Raw genomic sequence first — 27,804 nt, 5'->3', positions numbered from 1 at the left:
ACCACACTGTTTGGGCAAGCTCTGCTGCACACATTCCCTACCCCCACCCTGTCCCTCCCTCCTCCCACTCCTGGCCACCTCCCAGGACCTAGTGCATGGGCAGCTCCCCCCAATCATACGCACCCCCCCACACCCTCCCCGAGTCCCCCATGCCAACACACACTGTACCCCCACCTGCCCCACACACACAGCCCAACTGCCCCCCACAGATATCTCCCCAGCCCCTCCACACACACTACACCCCCCCACACACCCACAATATACAAAAAGACTTTAATTTGAGCTATTATACAATTGCCTCTATATACTCTACTCAAAAAACATAAATCAGGACAGAAATTTTTTTTTAAATAAAATTAAAATACTTTATAGTAGATGTTTGATTTTTAGTATAAGATTTGTTTTTATCTATAATTTGTTAAAATGATATCTTCTAAAGGATTTTGTATGTGCAGCCCGTGACAGCTCACCAAAACTTGTTAAGTAGCCTTCCAGCTGAAATAATTGCCCACCCCTGCCTCAGACCTTTCTGGACATGTAAGGGCAGAAGTGAAACAACTACTTTGTTTCGGGGACAGCAATGGAGGTCAGGACCAGTGTGGCAGCTGTCATTCTTATGCCCCCTCTAAGTGAGCATCTGGGGCTGACTCTTCTCTACAGCTGAGGAGCTCTAGGAAACATTGTGTTTCCCAATGCATTGCTGAGGTAGCATGGCTCTGCATCTGCAGCATTGGTCTGTGGCAGAATGTCACAATTTAGCACTTAAATCATGTTTAGTTGATAATACTGAGTGGGCGCTCAGTACCTTTGAAGAGGCCAATTTTAGTTAGATTGTTCAGTGAAGGTTCAGGTGCCTAACCTTAGGAAGCCAAATGTAAAAATTCAGACCTTATGCTTGCTGTACATTTTCAGATTCATCTCTGTTTTGCTATCTGCAAAATGGGGCCAATAGTATCCACTTACCACACTGGTGGCAAGGATAGTGAGGTTTGTTTAAGGTTTACACAGCACACTGACTGCATGTGATGGCAACAGCTTTTTGCATTTCTATAGTGCCTTCTGTCTCATCTCATGGCCTCTGCCCCCTGCTCCTCATAAGTATTTTTATGAACACTAAAGGTTATCTCTGGAAATACTCATCCATCAGGGAAATCATACCAACCCCCACTTTGTATTGGGGGTAAAATCATAAGGGACTTCTGCTAATTCTTGAACGGATTTTGCTACATAATTCTACCTCAAATTAGATATTTACCTGAAAGTTCACACAGAGTAAGAGGATGCCCACCCCTGTGAAATCACTGAGGTAGCAAATATGGGAATATTCATTTCAGGTGCACAGGTATTTTGTGAGCTTCATATAAGGAAAACTGCTAGTAGATTTGAGACTAATCCCCATGGCCCCTCCTCAGAGCTCTGAGCGGAAATTCAGAGAGGTTCCAGCCATCTTCTTCTTATAATCTTGGTCAAATTTCTCATTCTGTGCCACAGTGAAATGGTTCTTCCAATCCCCAACAGCCCCTACAGCACAGCAAAGGCAGAGAAAAATTAAATCACAATTAAGAAGAATTCTTCCCTTCAGCCCAGGCCCTGGAAACTATTGCCAGTAGCTCAGAAGACATGTATCCAAGTGATGGGTTAATGCAAAATAAACCTAGAGACTGGAAAGTAGAAGTAATACTAAATAATATGGAGTAAAACCTTTTCTCATGAATGGGGAGATTGAATGATTCATTATTCCCTCAAATTCTTTGGTGTAGTTTGCCATGGGATTGCTCTTCATTTTCTCAAATGACGTGTGTTCGACAATCTTATCCAGGACCTCCTTTTTGAGGTCCTTTTCTAGGAAACGCACCACCTTTTGGATTTCCTGCTTTGGATTCTGTGGAGAGAGTGAGGTAGAATAAGAAACAGAATCAGGAAGAGAAAACAAAATCAGATATAAAGAACAACTGGGAGGAAGTTTTAAATGCGTGTTTGTAACTCTCACTAGGATAGGGAAGATCAGATCTGGCCTTAACAGAACATGGCTGGGAGGAGCCAAGGCCTCTTGGGACCTTGGCTGACAATAATGGAGCAGTACAAACATGAAACAGCCACTCACCTCCTTCATGTCTTCATAGAACAGATAGAGAATACGGTGTTCATCTTTTGCCTCCCACCATCCTTTTACATGGTCATGCCACAAACCCCAAAGCACTGAAAGAGAAAGAAGTAAGTCATCAGCTAGAAGGTCCTAATCAATCTAGATATCTCATGCATGTATATTTCTCATATAAACCAGTGCATTTGAGCACTTTTCAGTTTCCACCATATTTCTCTTTGCTATACCCATGTGATGAAAGGGTATTTCACAGGCGGGGAACAGAAGCATAGAGAGACTAAGGCCTCATCTACACATTACATTTAAGATGTGATTAATGTGATGGGCAAAGAAGCTATTACCCTGAAATAAAATAGTTCACATAAGACAAAGAAGCCATTGTTCTAAAGTACAGTGATCACGTACTCAGGAAATGTCTGTTGCTGTGCAGTTTTTGCTAACATATCATAATGTAACCGTTGCTTAACTTCTGCTTTTGAGAAAGTACTACTAATTCAGCTAAAACAGAAAAATGCTGATAAAGAAATGATCACCACAAGTATTGCTTATTTGTTAACCCTGTAGTCTTGCCTTGTTGTAAAAGTATAAAAGAACGCCCCACCCTTCAGTCGGGGCCATTTTGCCTCTTTGCTGGCTTATGGTCATTTGGTCGAGCAAATAAACTGCAACAAAGCCTTTTCCCGTGTTTCCTGGTTCCTATGCGGCTAGACAACGAACTCCAGGGAGTTTTCTCCCACGACATTAACCAGTTAATTATGTCCTATGTTGCAACTCAGCCACACATTCAGTCAATTAATGGTGTGCTAAAAAAGCAATAAGCCACAAAAATGTGCAATACCTTTGTGACTTGTTCTTATTACACCATTTATTGAATGTATGGCCAGCTGGTTCCCTGTGGCTGGGAATCCCATCAACTGAGGGGCTCCCAGCTATAAGGGTGCATCACCCACTGCCCGCTGTGGGGCTTGCCACAGTAAGACTGGTGCAGGGGGGGCCTGGGATAATGTGATTAGCAATAAGGTGTGATTGGATCTGATGCTGGATCCCACAATCACACCTCCTTCCATGCACTTGTGGCATGGCAAGAGGTGGGATTGTGTGGATTGCACATCAGATCCTACCATGTCTTTATCTGAACATCTAGAGGGGGCCCTAAGACCCACATCCGCAAAGGGACAAAGGCATGGGAATGCTGAACATGGCTACACTGAGCTTTTAGATGTCCAATGGAATTCACAGACCTCAGTTAAGTACCTACATTCCATATAGAGCTTGGAGAGAGAAATGGGATTAAAAACAGCCAGCCTGCTGAGTAGGGGGATACCTAAGCAGATAGGAAATAATGCAGAGTGGGGTGTGTTTGAAATGTCATCTTTCCCAGGACTCAGAGCTGCAGAGAAGTGCCTGTGCGAGACTGGGACTCATAGTTTGAAACTTACTACTGTACTTAGGCATATAAATGCTGAAAACGGGCTTACTCTTTCCTTCTAAAACAATGCGGGAACAGCTGCTGGAGCTCCCCACCTCTTATGTAATAGCTTACTCAACAGAAAAGCAAAGCAAGAAAGAAGGAAGCAGTGCTGTAAACTTGGATTCCAACTTGGACAACACATGGATCTGTGAAATTGTAACAAGCTGTGTCACTCTCAGATGGTGTTTGTCAGCCATAAGCAGATTCATCAGGCACCTGATTAGACCTCTTATACATACACCATGAGTCAGAGGTTTGATGGCTGCATGTAGTAATTCAACAGAGCACTGTCCCAAGAAGTGATAATTTTGGGTTCAATACTTTCCTTGGTTTAACAATGTTCAAATCCACATGTCCAACCTCCCATGAGAGTGTCATCACCAGAGCAGCATTTAGGCTTGAATATGGGCACTCTCTACTATTTTGTTGAAATTCTGCTACACCACAAAAAGAAAGGCAAGATTCATAGGGCCAAAGAGAGAGTAACTAGGAGATAGCCTAACTCTGTCATCCAATCATGAGGGTCTTACCCTGCTGTCCTAAGTTTTGACCCTGCTGCAGGGATTGTTTATATATTTTGTACTAAAGAGTCATTTGATAAAATGCATAAACAACGTTGGGAGCAGAGACTGAAACCCATGACTTCCCTTTCCTGCTGAATGCTGGGACTATAGTCATGGTTCTTTTTGCTTATGTTTTCTTTGACTCTATGAATTTTGCATTCCTTTCTGCACAGCTTCAACAAAAAAGGTGGAGCATGCCCTCATACTAGCCTAGCTCAGCCTCTACCTTGGTGGCTAGGGCAATTCCATTGGAAGTGGAAGATGTGGTTTTCCTTAGGCTGAGGAAGACCTAGAGTCCATGTTTCCCACTTCATGGGAGAAATATATAATATATTATTTTATTACATTATATTACATAAAAGTGGGCTCCTCCAACTATGTTTTAAAACAAAAGTGACTGTGGCTGCTGTGCTTTGCGCTGAACTCAGTATTATCAGTGCTCTCATGTACTTACTGGATCAGGTCCCTCAGGGAGTTAGCTGTGGGATTAAATATTTCATGAATCCCAAAAGGCCTTCAGCAGTCAAACGATCAGGTCCCCTAACATGGTGAAAGTACTGTAGCAGAACTTCAGGAATCTAAGTGACTCTACTGGCAATAATGTAAGGACTTGAAACTCCAGTGGTTCTGGAAAAGGGTTTATGTGGGTTGCACTTTTGAAGTTAGGCCCCCCATTTGTACTTAAGAAGTACCTGAATGCTTCTCTCAGTTTGGTCCTAAATTACTTGGTCCAGGGCTGCATAGGAAGCCTATACAGGGGCTTGACCCTAGGCCTTCAAAATCCCAGACTGGCACCATATTCACCAGAACATTCTTCTTTGCGCAGAGGAACGCAGAGCCATCTTCCTTAATAATAGCGTTCCTTATTCATGACAGAAATGTGCAACAAGGATATGTTTCTTGGTTATTGAAATGGAGGCAAGGAGGTTAGTGAGATGGAGGTAAGTTGCTACTGAATGTTTGGGGCAGGGATCTGGTTCCACGAGTCCCATGAGGACTTAAAATCAGTTAACAGCACACATTTTAAGACAGGAACAGAATACTGAATAACACGTCCTTTTTACCTTTGCCATCCATAAATTTCTCTACAAACTCCTCCCATGTTCCTGGTTCAGGCATCATTTTATTCATTTTGTGGAAATGGTAATAAGACACCAGGTTGTCTTTGGCATTCCTTGCCACATAGATTACCTGGAATTAGGGTGGACACAAGAGAGACAGAGAGAGAAATAAAATTATATTATGCATCAATTGCAGTGGTTCTGAGTATCCTTACATGTTTTCTCTTAAAGCCTGATCACTGAAGCCATCCAAAGTTTTTGTTTAGAAGCTGCCATTACCTAAAGTTTTGGCTTCTGTTTTCCCCTCCCCACTTTTCTCTGTAACCTAAGACAGTGACCACAGCTAAAGGTAAAAACTTTGATAGTGATGCGCTCATGCTCTTGTTAATCTGTAGAAACCTTTCAGGGATGTGGCTGTAGAATCTTGCTCTTCTGTTCAGCATTAAAGTGGCCCCAAGATGTGGGGTCAAGAAGGAATGTCTTCCCCCCAGGTCAAATTGGCAAGGCCTGTGAGGTTTTTGCTATCCTCTGGGATTGTCTACACAAGACCCTTACTGCACAGTTACTGCTCAGTAAGCATCACTGTCTACATGTGAAGATCCTTACTGAGCAGTAATTTGCTCTACTTGGCAGTTAATTTGCTACCTGCAAGTGCAAATACAGGTAGCAAATTAACTGTACGTGTAGACAGCTGGATGGGAGCAAATTTGCTCCCGGTCAGCCAAGTAGCAGGGGATAGGAGATTGGTCTCTTCCCCGGGAGCTTCCTGCTGCTGTGGTGGGCTCCACACTGGATCCTGGGCTGGGACAATCTCTCCTTGCAACAGCAACAAGGAGCAATCATGGAGCTAGGACCAGGAGTTTCCTGCATGGGAATGTTCCCCACCTAGCCAGGAGCTGGCTGGGAGCTGCTCCAGACCGGGACAGTCCCTGGCCAGCCCCAGGTTGTGTGAGGAAGTCTCCACATGCCGTCCAGAGCTGGCTGGGAACTGCCTGAAATGGGACAGTTACCAGCCAGCTCCAGCCTGCATGTGGAGACTTCCCCATGCAGCCCAGGACTGGCTAAAAACTGTCCCAGTCTGGGGCAGGTCTCAGCCTCACAACTCTTTTCTAGCCCCATGCTCCAATCAGGTGATCAAGGCATGGGGCTTTGAAAGAGCTTTGTGGGAGGGGCAGGTTCCAGCCCTCTGCCATGATCTGCCAGTGGGAAAGCTAGCAGGCAGTCAGGAGACAACTGTTGCCTGGACCTGTGCTCCCTGCCAGCCCCTGGATTAGCACCCAGGAAGAGCAAGGAACTCCCTCTGGCTGCTTTAAGGGGTCAGAGCAGGGCGGGAGCAAATCTGCCTCCAAATGCCTGCTCATGTAGATGCCTGCCCAGAGTGGGTTTATTCTAGAGTAAATTACTGTGGAGTAAACCTATCCAGCAGTATTTGCATATGTAGACATGCCCTCTTATGCATGAGGTGGAGATTAACATATACTCAGATCAGATACTCCTCACTATTTGTCTGCCTTTACAGTGTAAGGGCATTGGTGGTCTTGTTTCCCCTGCATTTGATCTGTGGCATGCTGGAGGACGGCTTTTTGTGAGGTGCTTTATGATTGTAGTATGCCAGAGGGGCTGGAATGGATGACTTTTAGGACTTTTTTGGTCAAATCATTGGCTACAAATGCAAGGAATTGGACCTGATGGCCTGCATGACCCCTTCCTATGTTCCTATTACAAAGAAAAGAGGAAGAGGAAACTCTAGATTCTGAAAGGAGTCTGAGAAAACCAGCCTCAATCTTATTTTATTTCAGTTCCTTATTTTAGAGAATTCAGGTTTGAGCTCTGGCTTTCTCACATTACCTTACAGTTTTGATCCCAGAATGATGGAGGCACCAGTTGTACGGGGAGATGAGTTTTCAGTGTTCGTGGAGAAGGCGTCACTTCTGCTAATTCTAGTCCTGTGAAACATTTCACAGTAATTCACAAGTGAGCATGTAGCTAAGCTCCACTACTTTGTTGCTATCATATGTAGGATTTTCTGACTTTTTGAGCAAACACCAGTAGGCATCAATTTGTACCTGTGCAATTCTATCTCCTTGCTAAACTCAATGTTGAAAACACATTGTAAAAAATACTGTAACATATAAAACACTGTATAACAAAAGCTTGTATTTGCTTTCAGTGTCCCTGCTACTATCTTTACCTTTATTTTCATGAACCAAGGATGAACAGTGATTCCTATCTTTTTCTAGCCTGGGTAACTGGTGCCTCCTGACTCAGAAGGGGCACCAGCGGCTGATCGCCAACCTTGCTAAAGGACTCTCGTGCAATGGGAGGCCTCATTGGAGGAAAGGGGCTTTGACTGGCCTGATAGGAAATGGTCCATGGAGTACTGCATGTGCTTAGCCAGCCTGCTGTCCATCCAATAGGTTCAGCTGGTTGGCAGGCTTCTTCAGGGACCTACATTGTACCTCCTGAGTGACAAGCTCCCTTAAGCTTACTACCTATTCTTTTACATAATTAGGTTTATCTATTTCAGCTGTTCTTTACTAAGTCTATAACTGTAACTGACTTACCACCTGGCATTCACTAGCAATTGCTTAAAACTAGTGCATGCATGTGTGTGTACACACACATTTGGTAAACATTACAGAACCTTTCCATTTTTAAAGCATTTGGACTATGCAAATGTTACCTAATGCATTGTAGTTATATTTCTATTTTAAACTGGAGTGTTTCCCAGAATACACCTCCAAGGCTGTGTATGTTGTTGCAACGCTTTGGTCAGTAATGACTGAGTACATAGCTCCTAAGCCAGTGAGGGCTGAGTATGACTGATCTAAAGGTTAAACTCAAGATAAAACATGTAAAACCAACCAGATCAGCACCCAACTTTCAGGGATATGCAGAGCCCAGCTCGCATACCTGAGTTATCATAATGACCTTTGTAGAGATGGCAAGACAAACAGAACAGAAATTTCCTTTAAAAATGATGTAATCAGTGTCTTTCATGGATGCCTTTATCAGTAAACAAAATGTTGATATAATAACTGTGTATAAAATCTAAAACTGTTTGTAGCTAAACTCCACTACTTTGCTACTATCATATGTAGGATTTTCTGACTTTTTGAGTAAACATCAGTAGGCATGGCCCTATTCCAACTTACCAGAGGGAATAGGGCCAAAAGATTCAGGCAGTGACCACTCAATGAAAGGGTGTCGTTTATAAGTGGTGGCACGTTTGCACTTCTCAAGGTCTGCATCTTGTTGGATCATATCCACAATTTCCTGTATCCATGTCGTACCTGAAAATATCAGAGCTTTATACTTGTCCCCAGTGCAGAATAAACTTTTTTTCTAAAACTGAAATGGAGTGCTAATTAAAGCACTGGAAAGATGGATACTACATTAGAGCAGGAAAGGAGATTAAAAGCTCAGTACAGCCAGATGAGGATGGATTTAAGTTTTAGAAAGAAAATCAGGATGCGATGCCATGGTGGGAAGAGAAGACTTGGTGCCCACCGAGGAAAAGCCCCAGGGATACCATTCAGAATAGTGTTTCTTCCTGTTAAATGAAAAAAAAAGAATTGCATTCAACTGACCATGATTTATGGTATTATGTTATAGACAGTGAAGGAAGAAAGTTGGAAGTTCCATCTTCTAGGAAATATTTTGACATTTGTTTTCATCCTCAACTGGGGAAAAAGTTGAAATACCCAAATGCTCATGGAATGAAGAGTTCTGAAAACTTCCAGTTTGGAAATGTCAGAAAGTTTCAATATCTTTCGTTGGAATTGCCTTGTTTGTAGGGTTGCTTGATATTAAATTGACTGCCCAATCTGCTGAAATGCAGGAATGGGGGAATGAAAAACTGATGCCCACATTCCCTCTGTAAGCAATGCTTTTGACTTAACTGCATCTCCTAGGATGTACTATGAGACTTCAACTAGGGGAGAGACTGTAGTGCATTACGGAGAGATGTAATGTGGCCATGGAGCCCAGTTCATACTGGAGAATGGGGCAATCAGTAGGGCTGTGCGAAGCTTCGGTCCCTGATTTGATTCGGTGGCTATTCGGCCCAATTTGGTGGCTGAATCTCCGAATCCAAATCAAATCAGAGGACCCTTTAAATCTCTCTGAATCAAATTGGAACCCTCCAAATCGATTCAGAGAGATTTAGAAAGATTCGGTGATTCGGACATAGACACAGCTTTAAATGTTTTTTCTACATACCTCAAGGTAGCAGTTGGATCATGAATGCTGTGATGCTGGGGCACATGAAGCATCCCACAGAAGCATGGGGTGCTCCCCAGCATGCTTGGCAGCAGACCTGGAAATGGATTAGAAGCACTTCCAGTCCACTTCTGGGTCCACTGGAAAGTGTGTGGGGGGCCCCCTGCCTCCTGGGCCTCAGGGGGCACCCGGGGTCCCCCTGTGGCCAATCACTGAGCCAGAGGAGTTGTGGGGGGCCTCCTGCATGCTCCCCAGAGGACTTCCAGGTTCACCACCAAGCTTATGGAGGGCCCCCACCCTGCACTCCTGCGGGACGCTCAATCTGCCCCAGCATTGCAGCATTCACAAGCTGTGCTGATACGTCGAGGTATGTAGAAAAAAAATTTAAAGCTGTGTCTGTGTGCAAATAGCTGATTCTCTGAGTCAGCATCAAATCTTCAGATTTGGATTCAGCTGAATTGAATCAGGGACAGCGATCTGAATCAATGAATTGAATCACTATCCCTGATTCGGACTGAATCCAAATTCAAATCGAATGAGCCTGCTTTGCACACCCCTAGCAATTACTTACCTGTGCTACAGCTCCCATGAAGAACTGTAGCTGCTTAGGCAGAATCAATTTCACGTCAAATGGACTCAAAATTAAACATTTAAGTTTGGCTCAGTAAACTGAAATATTTCAACACAGGTCAACCCAACACAAAAGAAACATTTTGTTTTTAACTTTCCTTCAGTTAAACTGAAAACTTGCAACAAAATAGCAACTTTTTCCTACAGAAAATCTTCACTTTGCAATAACTGCTTTTTACTGAAAATATTCTGATTGACTCAAGTTATTTAAACTTGGACTGTGACTAGACATTTGTAAACTACTAATATTTTACAGATTTTTCTTCAGCTACGACAGTGATTCTCAGCCAGGGTCCACAGAATCCTGGGGTGCCTTGAGATCCCTTCAAGGGTGCCATGGGGTGCCATGCAAGTGCATGTTAGCACTATTGGGTGTACAAACATGATTCACAAGATAAACCCAGAGTTTTCAAATAGGAATCCATTGTGTTAAAAACATTCTGACCTCTTGTGATCTTTCTGAGTTCTCTGCAACAGAAGAATTGCTCTTTTTTTTTTTTTGTATAAAATCATCAAGTGAAAAACTGAGCAGGCACTGTCTGAGGGGTCCTTGGAATCTATTGAGGGGTGTCTTGAGTTGAAGGAGGTTGGGAACCAAGATTAATATAAAAATTTGTTATTCAATAACCTCATGTTTGAAAAACGTAAATAGTCTAGGCTAGAACATAAATCACTAAACAACCTAAGGCCAGGTACAGACATTACACATGAACTGGTATAAATGATTGAAAACCAGTCTAAACCTGTAACAGAACAGAAGTTCAGTGCACATAAACTGGTTTGAAAATGGTGGAACCTAATCCAAGATAGACCTGGATGGATGTAGTATCAGAATTTTATCAATTTAGGTTAGAACCGCCTATCCCCTCCTGACTCAACTTAGGTTGCTGTCCTCCGGCATCCCAGGTTCCTTTGCGGTCCCCTGCTAGCCCCTGCTGTCAGGGAGGTGCACTTGAATTTGGCTTGGACTTGGCTGATCCAGTCATGTGCCCCATGGGTCCTGCCTCCAGGCTCTCTAGTTGTCAGCCACAGGCAGGACACAGGTGGGGGTGGGGAACAGGGCTCCTAAGCTGCCAGGGCAAGGCAGTGTCAGCAGTGCACCCCACATTCCTGGTCCAGGTTGGCAGGGTACAGAGTGTTTCTCCCCTGTCCTGGGTCTTCCTAAGCCTGGGGACCATGCACTGGAGCAGCTCCAGGAAGGGCTCAGAGGGTTTTCCCTCAAGAGCCAGTGCCGAGTTTCTGGCTGAAGTCTCTTCCCCTGCTGCAGCTGCTCCTTACTTTCCAGGGACAAGAGCCCTGTAGATTTAGGGGAAAGGGCCTCTAATAGGAGCTCAGTGCTGGCTCTCGGTTGCGGGGTGGGGGGGGGGGGGGCGGTGGCGGGAATCCTTTGAGCCCTTTCTGGAGCTGCTCCAACACATAGTCCTGAGACTCAGATGGAACTGGGACAGGGAAGGACACTCTGCCCTGCTGACCTGGGCCAGGAATGCAGGGTGTGCTGCTGTCACTACCTCTCCCCAGCAGCTCACAAGCCCTACTTCCCCCTATCCTGTTCTGCCCAGGGTGGGCTCCTGTGCCCCCATGCTGGACAAAGCCCAGGGACTCCCATGCTGCCATGAGCAGGGGTCAGCACCTCCCTCTGCTGGCTGCCTGCAGCTGACAGATGCCTAACAGATGATGGCAGGGTGGGGAGGCATGTGCCTAGCAGCTTGTCAGGGATGGCTTGACACTTGGCTGCATTCAGCTGCCCTCAGCAGTTTCTGGCACTCTGGGAGGCATACATGAACACCCACAAGCTATTTGCCTGGGTCTGTGCAGGCAGCCTTTCCCTTTCCCACCCCCTGCCCCCAGCCCATGAAAGGGCAAACTTGTGTTCTGTTTACTCCTGAACTGGCAGATACTGCTTAGAAAAACCCGCATAAATTAGTTGAAATCCACCTCGGGCTTTTTGAATGTCTGTACCTAGTCTAAGTAGCCAAACCCAGAACACAAAAAACAAACAGCAGTTGATCCAGATTTCAAAGAAACCAACTAGAGACTGAGAGCTATTCATCCAAAACATTTGACCAATACTTATAAGGCAGTAACATATTTACAGAAATCACTCAGTAACCTAGATTTGTAATTGAAAAGTAAGTGATTTCAAAGTATGCTATTTTAAAGTAAATGATTTTAAGAAGGTTTGGTTGAATTATTACCAATTGATGTGAAAGTTCTTGGTGTATTATTGAATACGCACAAACGTAACCTGAATCAAAAGAAATTATATTGGACTTTGACCATTCAGATTTTGGTAGTGGTTAATTGTTAATTTTTTTATTTCTACCATGGAAGCCAAAGCCACTAAACTCTATCTTCAGATGGAGCTTTAAAATGTAATCTGATGAAAGGTCCATTTTGGAAGTATGTGACTCTCAATCACAAACCTTAATAGAAGCAAGGGAAAACATGCATCAGTTCAAACAGTAAGCTATGCCTCAAACCATTTATACTACTCCCTCTACACACACCTGCTTTTGCATATGTTGAGATGAGCAGATCATCAGGTCTAGCTCTGAAGTTCCAAATTTTATTCCAATTGGCACGTATTGTTTCTGTAAGGAAAACTCCCTCCACTGCATCTAGTTCACACCGTGTAAACTCCAGGTTCAGCTCTTTCATCTGATCCAGGTCCAACGTATACTACAGAAGAAATGGGTAGGCAATACGCTAGTCACTCTACAGAACTGCTGTTCTAGTCTCAGCAAGACTCTTCTTTAGTGTATTCATTGTGGCTGAAAAATCAGAAACATAATGAGGGCAGAGTGACTGGGGCAACAGCCTCAGGTGCCAATTTGTGGGGAAGGGAGGCAAAAAAATAGCTTCTGTTGCAGCCCCACACACTGCAGCAGCCCAAAGTCATTGCTGTCTCTGTGAATCGCAGCTTTCCTAAGTGCCTGACTGACTGGTACACCTCTGTCAGAAATGTCCAACATTTTTATTTGCTTTCCAAAAGTTATGTCTAAAGATATGTTTAAATCCATATTTAGGAAATGGCTGTACCTGCAGTCTCTGCTGGAGCTCCAGCAAGGGAGCAGAGGTGAGGGGCCAGCCTTGCTGTGGAGCAGAGGGCCTCACACAGCTCAGAGAGCATGCTGGGATACTGGGGGCGTCTGGTTTATCTTAAACCAGCAAGGGGTCTGGGACAAACATTGCATAAACCGGTTTGAGCCAAATCAGTTAAGTCTGATACTACATTCAACCAGGTTTATCTCAAACTGGTTTCAGACATTTTCAAACTGGTTTTTGTATACTGAACCTCTGTTCTGTTACAGGTTTAAACCAGTTTCTGATCACTTAAATCAGGAGGTTTAAACCAGTTTCTGATCACTTAAACCGGTTCATGTGTAATGTCTGTCCCCAGCCATTAGGCCTCAGGAAACAAATTCAGTCCACTGTAGGTTAGTACTGGTAAATATAAGTACTATCCTACGGCGGAGTTCTCTAGTGCACAGCAACATACATGTAGACGCTGATGGTGCTGGCTGGGGCATGAAGGTGCTACAGTGTAGGGGCTCCCTGACAGCTAGCCCTGCACTGGAGCACCCTTGTGCCCCAGCCAGCCCCCCTGCAGCACACTGAGCCATACTGGAGCATTCCTAGGCTGGCAGGCTGACTTGCTGGGCTTCCTGCCAGGTGGGGCTGCTCCAGCCTGGCTCAACATGATGTGGTCCTGGGTGCCCATGCAAACAATGCATCCAGGATGAGTAAACTCTGGAACAATATGCGCTGGAGTTTATTGCTCCATGCTAATAGCTCGTGTAGATGTAGCCACTTAATGTGCGGTGGCTCCTGCTGGCTTTGGTGACAGTTGTGGGTTGTCATGCTGTTTACTAAGGTACCAAAGGAAAAATTAAACGCCTACTTTTAGGTACTTAAATTTGCACTTTTTTGCTCCATTGTCAACTGAAGGCATCTCATACAATCAAGTGATTCTTTATTAAATAAAACACAAGAAAAGGCATAGGCTACAAAGAGATGTTGCATTTGTCCTGAGACCAGCTGTGCCTTTATTTTGTCCTGGAACAGCAAACTTGTAGGATTTGTGTATACACACATTACCTTTTCAATCACAGCCTAGTGAGTGGTTGAATGCACTGCTGCTTTTCAATGACACAATCCCAGGACAACTGTTTAGAACAGGAGGACATGTCCAGTGAGTATGGATGCGTGGTACGTGGTGCTGCAGACCATCTGCGGTGCCACATACCTCACACATCACACATACAGATGTTCCCTGTGCTGCTATTTTGTAACATGGGGGGGGGAGGGGCAGGGGGGAGAGGATTGACTCTGGGAGATCCCAGGGTCAAAAAAACCCCATGCCTAAAAAAACTGGGACAGTGCATGTGTCAGCAGCGCATACCACCCAAAATCAGAGCTTGTCTGGCCAGAGCCAAGCTTCCCTGCTGCAGGGTCACCATGGCTGTTCCATGGACACCCTGCCTGCCCACTCCATCTGGTGCTCCTGGAGGTGGGTGCATGGTGGACAGACCCGGGCTGGATAGGATCAATTCCACCTCCCCACCACTGCTGTGCTGGGCTGGGCCAGCACCCCATTCCCCTGCACCAGGGCCAGGTCAGTACACCACACACTGTTGTCAGAACCCCGCCCCACGCCAGGCTTGGTCAGCAGCTCTGCCCTGCCTATCTGCAAAAGCTCACCAAACCTCCTTAAGTGGCTCTCCAGCCCAAATAATTGCCCACCCCAGTTTAGACTCACTTAGAAATGTCTTGGGACCAATGGTTAGTACTTCTCATCCTGCAAACCTTTCTAGGGCTTGTCCTAAGATAATGGATGTGGACATCTGAATGATCCCACTTTGTCACAGGAGAAAATGATTTCTCCCTGGACAAATGCAACATCTATTTGTAGTCTTAGTAACATATCTATGCCATTGCAAAGCGAATCCCTGTGGCTGTCTTGTTTATCTTCCATTTTTGGACTTTTATGGAATACTCTTGCATTATACATCTCTCTGTATCACACACACTCATTTTTGCACCTTTATTAGTTATTTTTGAGTGTTGGTGATAAATTTGGGTAATTTTGATAAAACCAAAGTGCCTGCTTGTTACACTTCTCACATACACCCGCATGGTTAAAAATAGCATATTAACTATAACCCCATACTCACAAAACAGACTGTAGAGGTGTTTTCTTGATGTCCTTCCTTCTCTTCAGTTTTTGTTTCTTTGCTTTTTACAGGGTACAGTGCGGTGTTAGTAAAGTTGCTGGACTCTGAGCTACAAAGCTGTGGTTGAAGCCAGATAATTTTTCATACGCTGAAGAACTCCTTTCTCTGGTCTACAGGATGCAACTGCAAAGAGTGTGCCGTTTTTAATCTTACCTATTCCTTGATATACCTGCTGTAGTCACAGAAGTACTATGAGAAACTGGGCAGAGTTCAAAAGTGCTATATGAACACAGGGACAAAGAGAAAACAGAAGCATAGCAGCAACCAATGGATAGTAAGTTTCTCTAACTTGCACAATACACTCCTTTTTTAAATCCCCTGAGGGAAGTTTTTAAAATTATACTGTAAAATGTATTTCCTTACCTCTGACACCTTTAATACCTATAATTATTAACATTCAAGCAGCTCCAGTGGCTGCTGTTTAAAATGTGTCTGCACCATAGTTCAGTCTCAGATTAAACCTTTCTTTCCCCTATTAGTTAATCTAAACTGCTCCTGTAGTAGCGTAAATAGAAAATAAGTTTCTTTACAACACTGACCAATAGCAACTGAAATTAACAAGGGGATTTTTGAAAAATCCAATTTAGTTTTCCTCTGGTGCAATACAGAACAGCTTATATCTTGCCCTTTAGTCAATTTGGAGAAGGAAAACTAACTGCTGTTGATCATTAACTTTTATTTACAGTCAGTTTCTATTCATTTCCACTTTCTGGTTGTTATTCACTAGCACGATGCTGCAATACATTGATCTCAACAAAGGTATGTTTATATGAAAGCGGAATGTTTAAATCCCCTTTTCTCTTCAACATCTGTATAAGACACTGCAAGAGACAGATGCCACAAGCTTAGCAGTCAACTGTATGGCAGTGATTCTCAGCTCTTATTCTTACCTCTTGCAACCATCATCACTAAGAAATCAGAAAGTCTACACACTAGGCTTTTTTGGATGTACAGCACATGTCTCAAGCTGAATCCGAACAAAACTAAAGTGATGCTGGCTAGGTAGAGGAAAAGCTTTGAGAAAACTACCTTAGACAATGTCTTCACCTTCTAAAGGCATGCATGCCCCAATTGTAAATCCTCTTTAACTCCTCACAAAGCTCGAAGGACTGGATAGCATTGGCATTGGGAAATGCCTTCTTTCATTTCCGTCTTATTAGGAAACTTCATTCTTTATTCTCAGGAGGGGACTTGGCCACAGTGATCAATGTATTATTCATCTTCAGGCTGGATTACTGTAATTTACTGTATCTGAAGCTGAATATGGAGACAGTGCATGGGCTCCTACTGATGCAGAAGGTGACTACTGTACTTGCTTTCTCCATGACATAGGATGTCAGGGTCATGTTCAACTCCTTTTGCTGGCTACCAGTCACTGTCTCATGCCCACTAAAGGCTTTGGTCCTGATTTTCAAAGGTTCAAACTCCTGCTACATCACAGGCCAGCTTTTTGTATACAACCCACCATGGGCAGGTATGCTCCTCTTGGACAATGGTGATCACAAAGTGGAATCTAGGGCATATCTTCACTGTGGTGATGACATGGCCTGGCCAGGGCATCCTCAAGCTTGCCTTGCTCACCTGCTCCCACAGACACATTTCAAACTCAGAAACATGCAGGTGGGGCCAGTGCTCAAGTAAGCCATAGATGGAGGTCCTTCCAGCATAAGTCTAGGTTGGGAATATATCAGCAGGAGTAGTGAGGTGAGGTGGGCTTGCAAAAGCCCCAGCCAGTACATGCTACTGTTGTAATACAGACATGCTTGAAGTGAGTGAAAACAATGATTTCTGATCTTGTCTTTAGAACCTGTTGACTTCTAAAAGAGGAAAACTCAGAGTCTGCCTGGAAAGCCACCTTCTTTTAAAGGCCTTCTACCAAAAGAAATGGCACAATCATTCCATAAACCCCACATCTAAACATCAAAGGCACCCCACTACTAGCAAGACTTTTTTTTGCTAGAAAAGAAAAAGTTTTCTCCATGGAACTTTGTTATTACTGGTGATTTTGCATTAAGGTGTTCAGATACCACAGCAGTGGGCAGCTGTATAAAACCCCTAAGCTAAACTGGTAGGTGGGAAGCTGGGGAATCATGGTGGAAGTACAGGATAATGACTGGACAGAACAAGCTATTGAGACAGTGGCAAGAAAGCAAAGGGAGAAAACAGAGAAGGTGAAGGCAGGCAGAGGGCTGAGATAATCAGGAGGGTGGCACATTAGAAACAAGGAATGAGCCAACAAGTAAAACACTTAAATAAATGTTGACTTTTAAGCTAAGTCCTTGATATTTCTGGATCTGACTCAACAGGAATACTGGAACATGTTGTTCAAAAGAGAACAAGCAAAGAGTATAAGATGATCAAACTATAATATTTTTCTTTTAGCTTTCTTTCTTTTGACTCATTGTTTTAGGTAGTGAATGTAAAAAAAACAACAACTAAGAAAATTACTACGTATGCCTTATTCAGGTTGGGTATAATCAGGGGGGCTTTGTTTGGGGCAGTGTACACTGGATTTTGTTTTCATTCACATACCTAGCAATTTGTTTTCTGGCTTTAACAGAAATTCACACCCGTTCTAGTTAAACAAGTACCAAGAGACTGCATTAATCTTTAAGATAAATTAGCTAAAAAGTATGTAAGCAAAGAAAAACCATAGATCTGTTTCCTGCTTGCTAACCTGAGTATCCTGCGAACAGAAATGTAGACCAGGTGTCCTGGAATGAAGTCAGAAAAACCTTGCTTGTCATTTTAACCCTGCTTTCCATTTATATGTTGGACAGAGGATCTCTCAAATGTCTGTGCTTTCTGGACTGCCATTGCAATCTATTGTGCCACATTAAAAGCACACATGAAAGTGGACATACCATCCTCCCAACTAGGGCGGGCAATTAACTCCAAATTCCCAGCTATCCATCTCCTTGCTGCGTACCTGCTGTGGGCCTTTTCCCACATGAACTGTTTTGTCAGTGGAAAGGAAGACAGTTGAGAATCTGGTACTGAGCCACACAGGGAAGCACTGTAGGTTTTTGGCAGCATATAGAACTGGGGCAGTCACTGTTAATGACGTGAATCTGTTCAGCAAAGGAAATACAAGGGAACATTACCTTTATTTTCATCTTCCTTTTTTAGATCTTTCTGCAGTAAGTTCTCTCTTAACACCTTCTGAAGCCTATGGGTCTCTCTTTTTATGCCAGGGTGAGATTGTCCTCCTGGCTGTGAACAAATCTTAAGAAATTGAAAAACAGAGAGAAAAAGGAATATTGTCTTACTGGTAAGTTTATTCTTAGAACAACTCCTCCAGTAGATCAGAAGGCTCCTGGCTTTACTCAACTACACCTCCTTCCAGTTAGCTTGAAAAGCCAGTTTCCCTTTGACATACCATGGCTGGAGGTATTCTTTCAATAATACGAGACTTCCCCTCTTTTTCTATATGTTTTAGTGAGCTGCATGCCAGAATTCCAATTTTCCTGTGTTTTTTGTTCTTTATCCAGAATGGAAAAATATAGGCGTATAGAGAAGATCTCTGGTGGATTCAAGGGCAGTTAAGATTACTGTGAGTTTCTTTCTACCTTCCCCACTTTCCATATCTGCAATTCCTGCTACTTTGTGGATATTCTAGAGGTCAGAGCCATGAGCAGGGCTATTAAGAGCCTGTTTGTTAGAGAACCTAAGTGAAGTTAAGACAAGACAAACAGCATCAAAAAGGCTATTTGGGGGAGAGAAAGGGAGTGAAAGGGTGGGGATGCTTCTGTTCTGTCAGCTGCCATAATTCTAGAGTGAAAATTATGCTCCTCTTTGCTGTGTTGTTCTACTTAGCTCTAGCTCTTTGCATCCTGTTCTTTTATTTTAATTAAATATATTGATTTTAAATTTTTTAACTTGACAGGCTGCAATGAGGAATATTTATTAACTGACATATATATTCTGAATACCATATTTAGCTTTTTATTTTGCTAAATTACTGGTATCACTGACTGACCTGTGCATTTCCTTTTATGTAGGTCTACAAGTAATAATTGTACTAATATATTTTTGGGCAGGATTCCATTTTATTAATTAAAAGGAAACCTTGATGTTTGGCTGTTAGACCTCATTCTCAGTCTCTTACTGAGAGTTGTGGGGATCAGAGGGAGAAAGGCACTGTGCAAGAAGGGATATAGATAGCTACAACCAAAGTAAAAAAACTCTTTTTTACTATTATACTAAGTCCTTCTTTAGAAACAGATTATATAAATGTTACTTGACCAGGTTTGGTAGTTCAGTTACATCAATGAAAATGGAAAATAGTTAACTGACATGCTTGTAATTAATAGGGGATCTCATTGCATTTGAATTTCTTATTTTTCTTGACATAAGCATCTCTAGGAGTAAACTCAGAAAAATGTAGAGTCACTGTAGGAATATGAAGGCAAGTTATTAAAAAAATGCTTGTTTTTATTTGTACAGGAGCAAAACTTATGGAGAATCCAGGCAGTAAATCTTACGTCATTCTTATATTTGTATGGAAATTAGTTATCTAATTTTCATAAAATTATGCCTACCCATACATCTTAGTCTGAGCTAAAGAACTACAGCTGGTTTAAAATCTGTAGCCAATATATTAAAATATTAAAATGAAATTTTCAGGCATAACACTTAATGTTTATATTACATTTATGTAAAGCCAAAGTCTTAGTCTGGTAAAGAGATCATAATCTTTATATTCTGAAGTACATTAGCAAGGTATATGCAATTCAGCTTTGGAAATGTAACACTGATTACTTAAATGCAAATTCTGGTAAGCTTATATTGTAAATCCTTTCTTTCTAGAGCATGTGGATACCTGTATTTTAAATACTTCCTTGTCTTTGTGATCCAGAAACATATCCCCCTGTTCCCTTGCTGTAGTGTAAGAGTACCCTTCAGGGCTGGGTAGCTGTAAACTGTGTCTGCACTCTTTCCATTTCTCCCTACTTCCCTTGTAGACCTCCCCCCACACCTCCTAGCTGCAGCACAGGTGCAGCTTCAAGCTGCCTATCCCCACCACAGCTTCCCCCCTGCTAGAAGCTGAGCCCACTGGGCAGCAGAGGAGGGTGAGGACAAGCAGCAGCAGTGTGGCTACAGCTGGAAGCTGCCTCACCCCAGCACAGCTTCTTGCTGCCTGGTTGCAGCGCAGGCATGGGTGTGGGCACAGGCAAAGCCCTCCAGCTGGATCCAGTGCTCTGCAGACCAGATATGGCCCACAGGCTGTATGTGACCAACTTATGATCCAGGAGGAAAGACTGAAAGAACTTTGCTTAGTCTACAGAAGAAAAGTCTGAGGAGAGACAAGATAAGAGTCTTCAAGTATGGAAAAGTTTGTTACAAGGCAGATGTTATAAACTTTACTCCAGGTTCACTGGAGATAGAAAAACAAGAGGCTTAAAATGCAACAAGAGAGATTTAGTTACAACCACTGGAATAGACTATCTAGGGAAGATATAGAATCTCCATTACCAAGGGTTTTGAAAAATAGGTTAGACAAACATGAGTCAAGAATCCTGTCTCCAGGCGGGATAGAGTAAATTACTTCTTGAGAGTCCTTCTACCTTTATTTTTTTATGATAATATGCAGATTTAGATTTCATTTTCAAACTAGAGTATCCCAGGTTAGGCTTCTTAATTTGTTTTCAGGTTCCTAAGTAAAGGTGTCTTCCTTTGAATTAAAAAGCAATGGACCTCTGAGATGAAATGAAGCACAGGGAAGCTAACCAACAATACTTTTTAACAACAATTTTGAAAACATATTTTCCAGTTTGTTATTAAAATTTTGTTTCCTTGGAAACTTCCTGGCCATCTGGAAGAGTTCTTTCTATATTTTCCTCTTCTAATGCACCTGTAAAGGCATGCATGATTTGCCCTAACTGAAACCCCTCAAATGGAAAAGAAAATGGCTCAGTGACAGAGGTGCTAGCCTAGAACCTGGGATACTTGGGTTCACTTCCCTGTCCTGCCACTGACAGTCTGTGTAATCTTGAGCCAATAACTTAATTTTCTTCTGTAGGACCTATGGAGGAAGTGAGTCATTGTAGATACCAACCGATTACTTGTAATCTGCAATTCCTTTATTGACACTAAGGTTACATGGTAACCTGAAACATGACATGAAATTGATTAAGCTCAAAATGTATATTCCATTTTACCCTCATTTGGACCTAGGTGTTAGTGCACATTACTAAAGAACATATGCTCTATTATGTGTATAATAGGATCACTAATACTGGCCTAATTCATTAATTAATAAATAGGTTGTGTCCAATTTTCCCATAATGACCATTTTAAGTATAATCCCTCACGTGAGGGGGTGCAGGTGTGTGGCTGTGGTGACTCAGTTTCTCCAACAGTACAGCAGTTTAACAGCAGAGTATAAACAAGTCGTATTTATTTGTACACATGCAGCCTGCAATATAACCATGAAACCCTGCATGGAAACTTGGTAATAAAATTATCCCTTTAAAAAGTGTAATTTAAAACTCCAAGTCCAAACAGTGCCACAAAGACCTTTTGGGGTTAGAAGCTCCACTTTGTGCACAGCCTAAGCTGTCCCAGATGGGATAAGGACTTCTACAACACAAGTACTTCTCAACACAAGTACAATCACACTGACTACACTAACTTCTGCAGCCTTTTCAGAGCAGCTCACTCAGGTCCTGCTCTGTAGTAGCAGTCAGCTTCTCGCCCTGCTGCGGTCTCCTCTATGGGGAAGTTGATCCTTCTTCCAGCTGCACTGAGACTAAACTTCTCCACAATCTCCCTGGGGTCTCGATCAATGGTGTTTGGAGCACATCAGGGAGCAAGGGCTTTCCCCTGCTCCATCCACACTGCTATGGGCAAAAGGCCACCATGTTACAGATTCATTCTCCCCCTTCCCTGCACTTCTGCTAGCTTTCAAAGCAGCCTGGGAGCTATTGATCGAATCATTGTCCCGTTTTTTATTTTCATGAGCTTTTCATAACCCCACCTACTCCATCTCTTATTGGCTGGTGGCATCTTGTTGGCAGGTCCTGAGGCAGGTTGGGAGTCACAGTCCAACCCCTGGGTCTGGTGTTCTTGGGCTTGGAATGGCCCTGTTTCTCCCTGCTTAACACTTTTCAACCCAGGGGTGGGGGTTACATAAGATATATCTATACATAACTAAACTAAGTAAAATAGTAAGGGTAAGGGTGATGGATGGAGTGATAAAATTCAGCAAAGCACTTGAGCACATACTGAAGTCCATTTCTATTCAGTAAAGCACTTTTACCCCATTAACTTTCACTTTGTGGCGATTTCTTTATTAAGGATCCTTCTCTTCTGTTGATTTTCCTGTTGGAATGGGTACTGGAACCTATGGTTTATATTAGACTGACTAGGCATGGCATGTGTTGGAGGCACAGCTACATTAATATACAATGTTGGTACAATGTGAACATGAATCTTCAGGTGAAAAAGTTGATTTGGACTCCTGCAGCTTTTCCAAGTACTTTTGGAAAGATGATATGAAGATGACATGCACCGGCATCTCACCTTTGTTTTTGAGTATTGTTTCTGGGAATTACTTTGTAAAAATAATAGGTCAGGCATACAGTAGGCAGGATAAAAAAAAGAATTAATCAATTAGATCTGATTTAGAATCACAGGGGACAAACCAGAAAATTCCAATAAACATTTACAGATTTTGGTGCCCTTGCACAGGTGATATAGTAGTCACGTATAAAAAAAACTATAGGCCATAAGAACCCTCATGAAGTTAGACTGTGGGATGAAAGATGGGAGGAAAGTCACCATTATTTAGAATCCTGTAAAATATTAAAACTGTGTTCAGCTAAGCACAGTAACATTAAAAATCCAGTGGTTAGACACAGTCATAGACTATTTGGAGTAAAAAGCATACAGAATATTGAACATGCATACAACACCAGACTTGCATCAATATAGCAAAGAGACTGTTTCTGCAGGTCCAACTCTATTTCTTACTGAAGTTTTCCCCCTTGATTTGACTTGTGGTTAGAAGTGAGATTAATTGATCAATGAAACCATTCTAGTCACTACTTGAAAGCTTTATTAGGACACACAATAGCAAAGACTTAGTGGTACTAATAAAGACAATGCTTACATAGCCTTGGATTCAGAAAGAACAGGTCTACTAGCCAGGTGTCTGCTTTTCTGGGTACTCTCACTGAGTTGTTTTTTTCTGCTGGGCTTTGGGAAAGGTCCAATTTGTCACTTGCCCCAGGCCCAATACTTGTAGATGGTTGATTTGACATGCTAATTATTGATCTCTGATTGGTTTTATTTAAATTTCTTTGTTTCACTGGGATTTTTTAAACTGGATGGAACCAGATTTTAGTGGCTCAGGGAAAGGGGTCGAGGGATCACCTTAGCTAGGGCTCTTTTTTTTTTTAAGGTCATCTGACTCATCTATTAATCATCTGGTAAGCTTTACTTTAATCAAGAACTTGTTAATCAATTGAAATTTATATTTTTGAGATAGCAGAAGAAAAGGTTTCTTATGTCCCATTATGGCTTGCCCCTTGGCCTTGGTCAGTTATTTATTAACTATGGCCTGTGGCCTGACAAGGCTGCTTTGCTCTTTCCATCTTCAAGGCTGCCTTTGTGACTATAATCATTTGAAACTGTTAACAAAAATAGCTTTATTATAGCAAAATAACTAGTAATATATTTGGTAACCTTAGTTATTAATGTTCTAGGATGAGATTGTAATACAGAGTATTTAGGATACAGGCCCTTAGCTTGCTGTTCAGTCATATGTCTTCAGCTTTGACTCAGGTTCCATGAAAATAGCCAAGCCTGACATCTACACTTTCCCTTCAATTTGGTTAAGCTTTGGATAGTTTGATATGTTTGATCTAGTTATAGTGCTGTTTGTCACCCATAGGTCATCCTGCACAGACCAATTCATGGTCTACAGAGTTAATGGCAAAAATTCCATTGACATTAATGGGAGCAGCATTAAGCATTAACTGGATATCCTGGGGAAATAACATAACTAGAATATCTGATTTATAATTAAATAGATTGATGGTATTTATGAAGACACAGTGAAAGAGTATTCCATTACATAAGTTACTTATGCATCTCACAGTAAAAACCTTTTGACCACTGTTTTGTTCCATAGGAATGATGCATACAGGCTGCCCCTCACCCATTTGCTTTTCTTACATACAGTTCCATAAAACTCTGGAATATATAGTTTTTATGAGGATAAAGTTCTAGAAGGAATAGTGTTGCAAATGATTTGTAGGAAACAAATTTTAAACAGCAGTATGAACTCAGCTTTATAAAAGGAGGTGATTTGCTAGGTGTTTCCTTTTTACGATCTGCTTTTCAAACAGGCAGAGTCACTTGCTTAATGCCTAGGGTGACCACACATCCAGGTTTGGCTGGGACACTCCCGGATTCCATAGGTCGGTCCTGGCCAGTTGATCAGAAGTCTCAGGTTAGAGCCCGGTGGAGAGGTGAAGCAGCATGATATGCTAGGCAGGTGGTCGGGCAGGCACCAATGCTGCTGTGTGGAAACAAGGACATGTCACTTGTGGGCAGGGTAGCTCCTGCCCCAGTTTTTCCACCCTTCTCCTGCACAGAAGCAATGGTGCCTGCCTGGCCACCTGCTTGGTACACCATGTTACTCTGCCTCCCTGCTGGACTCGGATTCCAGCCCAGGACTTTTGACCAATTGGCCAGGACTGGCCTACAGAATCCAAGAGTGCCCTGGCCAAAACGGGATGTATGGCCTCCCTATTAATACCAGGCACCGTGCAGTGATGCAGAAAGCCACACCATGGCCTTTTATATTTCAAAATATTTTTTATTCTAAAGAGTAGCAGGGTGGATAAATGATAGAGTAGTGGGGAATAAAGTCCAGCTGATCCGGAACCCTGACATTAATTAATCCTGGCCCCAGCTCTGCGAAGGGTTTTGCCCAAGCAGACCCATACAGACCTCTTTAGCACTTGATAAAAGGTCTTTGCAGACGGATCTCAGGCACAGTGAGGACCTCTATCTCCTCATGCTTCTCGTTAGCTATGGCTTGCTACCAGCATTCCTACGTTGGCTTATACTTTGAAGCACAGATTCTGCTTTGCCATGCACTTTCCATATAACTCTACCCCCAACCTGTTCCTGATACACTCCTGTCTGCCATCCAGCTCCATCCTGATGTAAGGGAATGGTTGGTACAAATGATAGTCTAGAGCAGTAGTTCTCAAACATTTTGGACTCAAGGGCCCCCTTGGAAAATGCCATATTTTAGCTTTCACTCATTTCTTGGCTACAGAGAATAGAGAATAAATTCTTCTGTTGCAAAGTACTTGAAAGATCACAACAGGTCAGAATATTTGACCCTATTAATTCTTATTCAAAATCTCTGGGTGTATCTTGTGAATCACATGTAGGTGTTTCCACATCTAACAGTTAGGGCTGTGTGAAGCTTCAGACCCTGATTCGATTCAGTGGAGATTTGACCCAATTCGGTGGCTGAATTTCCAAATCCAAATTGAATCAGAGGACACTTTAATTTTTCCGAATCTAATCGGAACCCTCCGAATCAATTTGGAGAGATTTGGAAAGATTCAGCAATTCGGACATAGACACAGCTTTAAATGTTTTTTCTACATACCTCAAGGTAGCAGGCGGCTTGTGAAAGCTATGATGCTGGGGTGCATGGAGTGTCCCACAGAAGCATGGGGGGCTCCCCAGCATGCTTGGCAGCTCACTTGTGGGTCCACTAGAGAGCATGCAGGGGCTTCCCTTGGTGGCCCCTGGCTCAGCGACTGGTGCCTTCTGGATCTGAGGGGGGCACCCGGGGTCCCCTGTGGCTGATCGCTGAACCAGAGGTACACAGGGGGGCCCACAATGTGCTCCCTGGTGGACCCGGAAGTAGACCCGGAAGTAGTTCCGGGCCACTTCCGGGTTTGCTGCCAAGCATGTGGGGGGGCCACCCCGCACTCCAATGGGACACTCCATCTGCCCCAGCATCGCAGCATTCATGAGCCACCTAGTACCTTGAGATAAGTAGAAAAAAATTTAAAGCTGTGTCTATGTCCAACTCTCTGCATTGAATCAGCATTGAATCTTCAGATTTGGATTCAGCTGAATTGAATGAGGGACAGTGATCTGAATCAACGAATCGAATCACTGTCCCTGATTCAGGCTGAATCCGATCAAATAGGGCCCACTTTGCACACCCCTACTAACAGTGCTAATATTGTGGGACACCCTTAAAATATAATCCAACAATCTCATTCTATTTGTAATTCTTTTTCCAAGTAGGATAAGGCTATTCTTAAGTTATGTGGCTGTATTCACAGGTCCAAAGCAAGGCAGTGCTCACAAGGACCTTCAGACTACAATTATCATGTTCCCTTTTTGTTTATTTAAGCAATCATACTATTGGTTTCTGGAAACTATTCAAATCCTTTGTTGAACTGTATACTTGTAAGGCACAGCTAAAGATAATAATTTGAACAGTTAATTCTTGGGTTTTGCAGTGCTCCAGATGAGAGAGTGATCAAGTCCAGTCCTGTGGGTCTGTAGGCACTAAAACATCTTGACCTTTCATGTGGAACAATTAAATGGCATTTTATGTAAGTGAGACATCTGTTGTTCAAGCTGAGACACTTCTGCATGAAGGCTGCAGTAATCAGTACAGATGAAGCATGTTTAGCCAACCAAAGATTAAGTTTAGTTGTCTTTTTACTAACATTTGTTTGGAGTTGTGAAACTTCTACTGGTGCATGTGAAACATTAAACAGCTACCTTTAGATAAAGTAGAACTTGTGATCCCTTGTTGGCTTTGGCTCTGAAATTCTACTATCACCTCTACTATTCTGAATCTGATGCTGCCTGGAAAATGAAAGTGAGAAGTCTTTTCTGAACATTTTAAAACTTAGAGATGCAAAAAAATGCAAAGATACTGCTAGAAAGATGCAAAGATTCAGAAGATATAGGATTTTTATGTTCAGGTAACAGAAGGACCATTACATAAATTGTGACACATGTATTGCAAACATAGCTAGGATGCTCGGAAGATGTGTTAAGGAACCACAACAGTAAGTTAAAGCTGTCCTCCACAAGTAGAACAGCTAGGTGTGAGGAAAATACCTATTCTTACCCAAGGAAGGAGACTATTCCATCGCTAATGAAAGTTCTTGTTAGAACGGTGGTGGTAATAATAAATTCGTTTTCACACTGGCAGAAAGTCTGTTACAATCTTTACAGCTTTTCTTCCCTTCATTGCAGTGTATTTAACTGAACAAAGTTTTATGAGTGTGTGTAAAAAGAGTCACTGCTATGAAGGAGATCTGTATTACCCATATAAGGAAGGGTGTCTTACTGCTCAAAGGGTTGTAACAGAGATGGACTAGGTCTCCTTCCTTGGGTAAGAAATCCCAGATCACTTTCTGGGTTGCACGGGAGTCCTAAAAATGAAGTTTCTGAGTACCTTGCTTCATTGATGCTAAACCTGGGGTGCTCAATCCCTGTCCCATGGACCAGATCTGGC

General features: G+C 42.7%; 1 protein-coding gene and 1 long non-coding RNA gene across 3 annotated transcripts; one reads left to right on the top strand and one right to left on the bottom strand.

Moving 5' to 3' along the window:
* Positions 1–256: 256 nt before the first annotated feature.
* On the bottom strand, positions 257–15,816 carry LOC102576907 (sulfotransferase 1C1). 2 transcript variants are annotated; one of them, XM_014600428.3, is made up of 9 exons: positions 15,648–15,816; positions 15,225–15,407; positions 12,558–12,729; positions 8,355–8,492; positions 7,048–7,145; positions 5,203–5,329; positions 2,105–2,199; positions 1,702–1,882; positions 257–1,521 (listed from the first exon to the last, which is right to left on the bottom strand). In XM_014600428.3, exons 3-9 carry the CDS (start codon positions 12,706–12,708, stop codon positions 1,409–1,411), a joined length of 903 nt encoding a protein of 300 aa, XP_014455914.1. In that variant the 5' UTR covers positions 12,709–12,729; positions 15,225–15,407; positions 15,648–15,816; the 3' UTR covers positions 257–1,408. The 2 variants fall into 2 exon arrangements, with proteins under 2 accessions (XP_014455914.1, XP_006261570.1); XM_006261508.4 differs by lacking the exon at positions 15,648–15,816 and having other exon boundaries at positions 15,225–15,589.
* A 2,593-nt stretch (positions 15,817–18,409) lies between these two features.
* LOC109282579 (uncharacterized) lies at positions 18,410–27,070 on the top strand. The gene is made up of 3 exons (XR_002089601.2): positions 18,410–18,555; positions 18,776–18,837; positions 26,792–27,070. It is a non-coding gene; the product is annotated as an uncharacterized LOC109282579 (long non-coding RNA).
* Positions 27,071–27,804: the final 734 nt, after the last annotated feature.

This window comes from Alligator mississippiensis, chromosome 1, assembly GCF_030867095.1.
Source record: "Alligator mississippiensis isolate rAllMis1 chromosome 1, rAllMis1, whole genome shotgun sequence".
Lineage (NCBI taxonomy): Eukaryota > Metazoa > Chordata > Crocodylia > Alligatoridae > Alligator > Alligator mississippiensis.
Note: the sequence above shows the minus strand (reverse complement) of the source record. Positions and strands in the feature narration are given on the sequence as shown.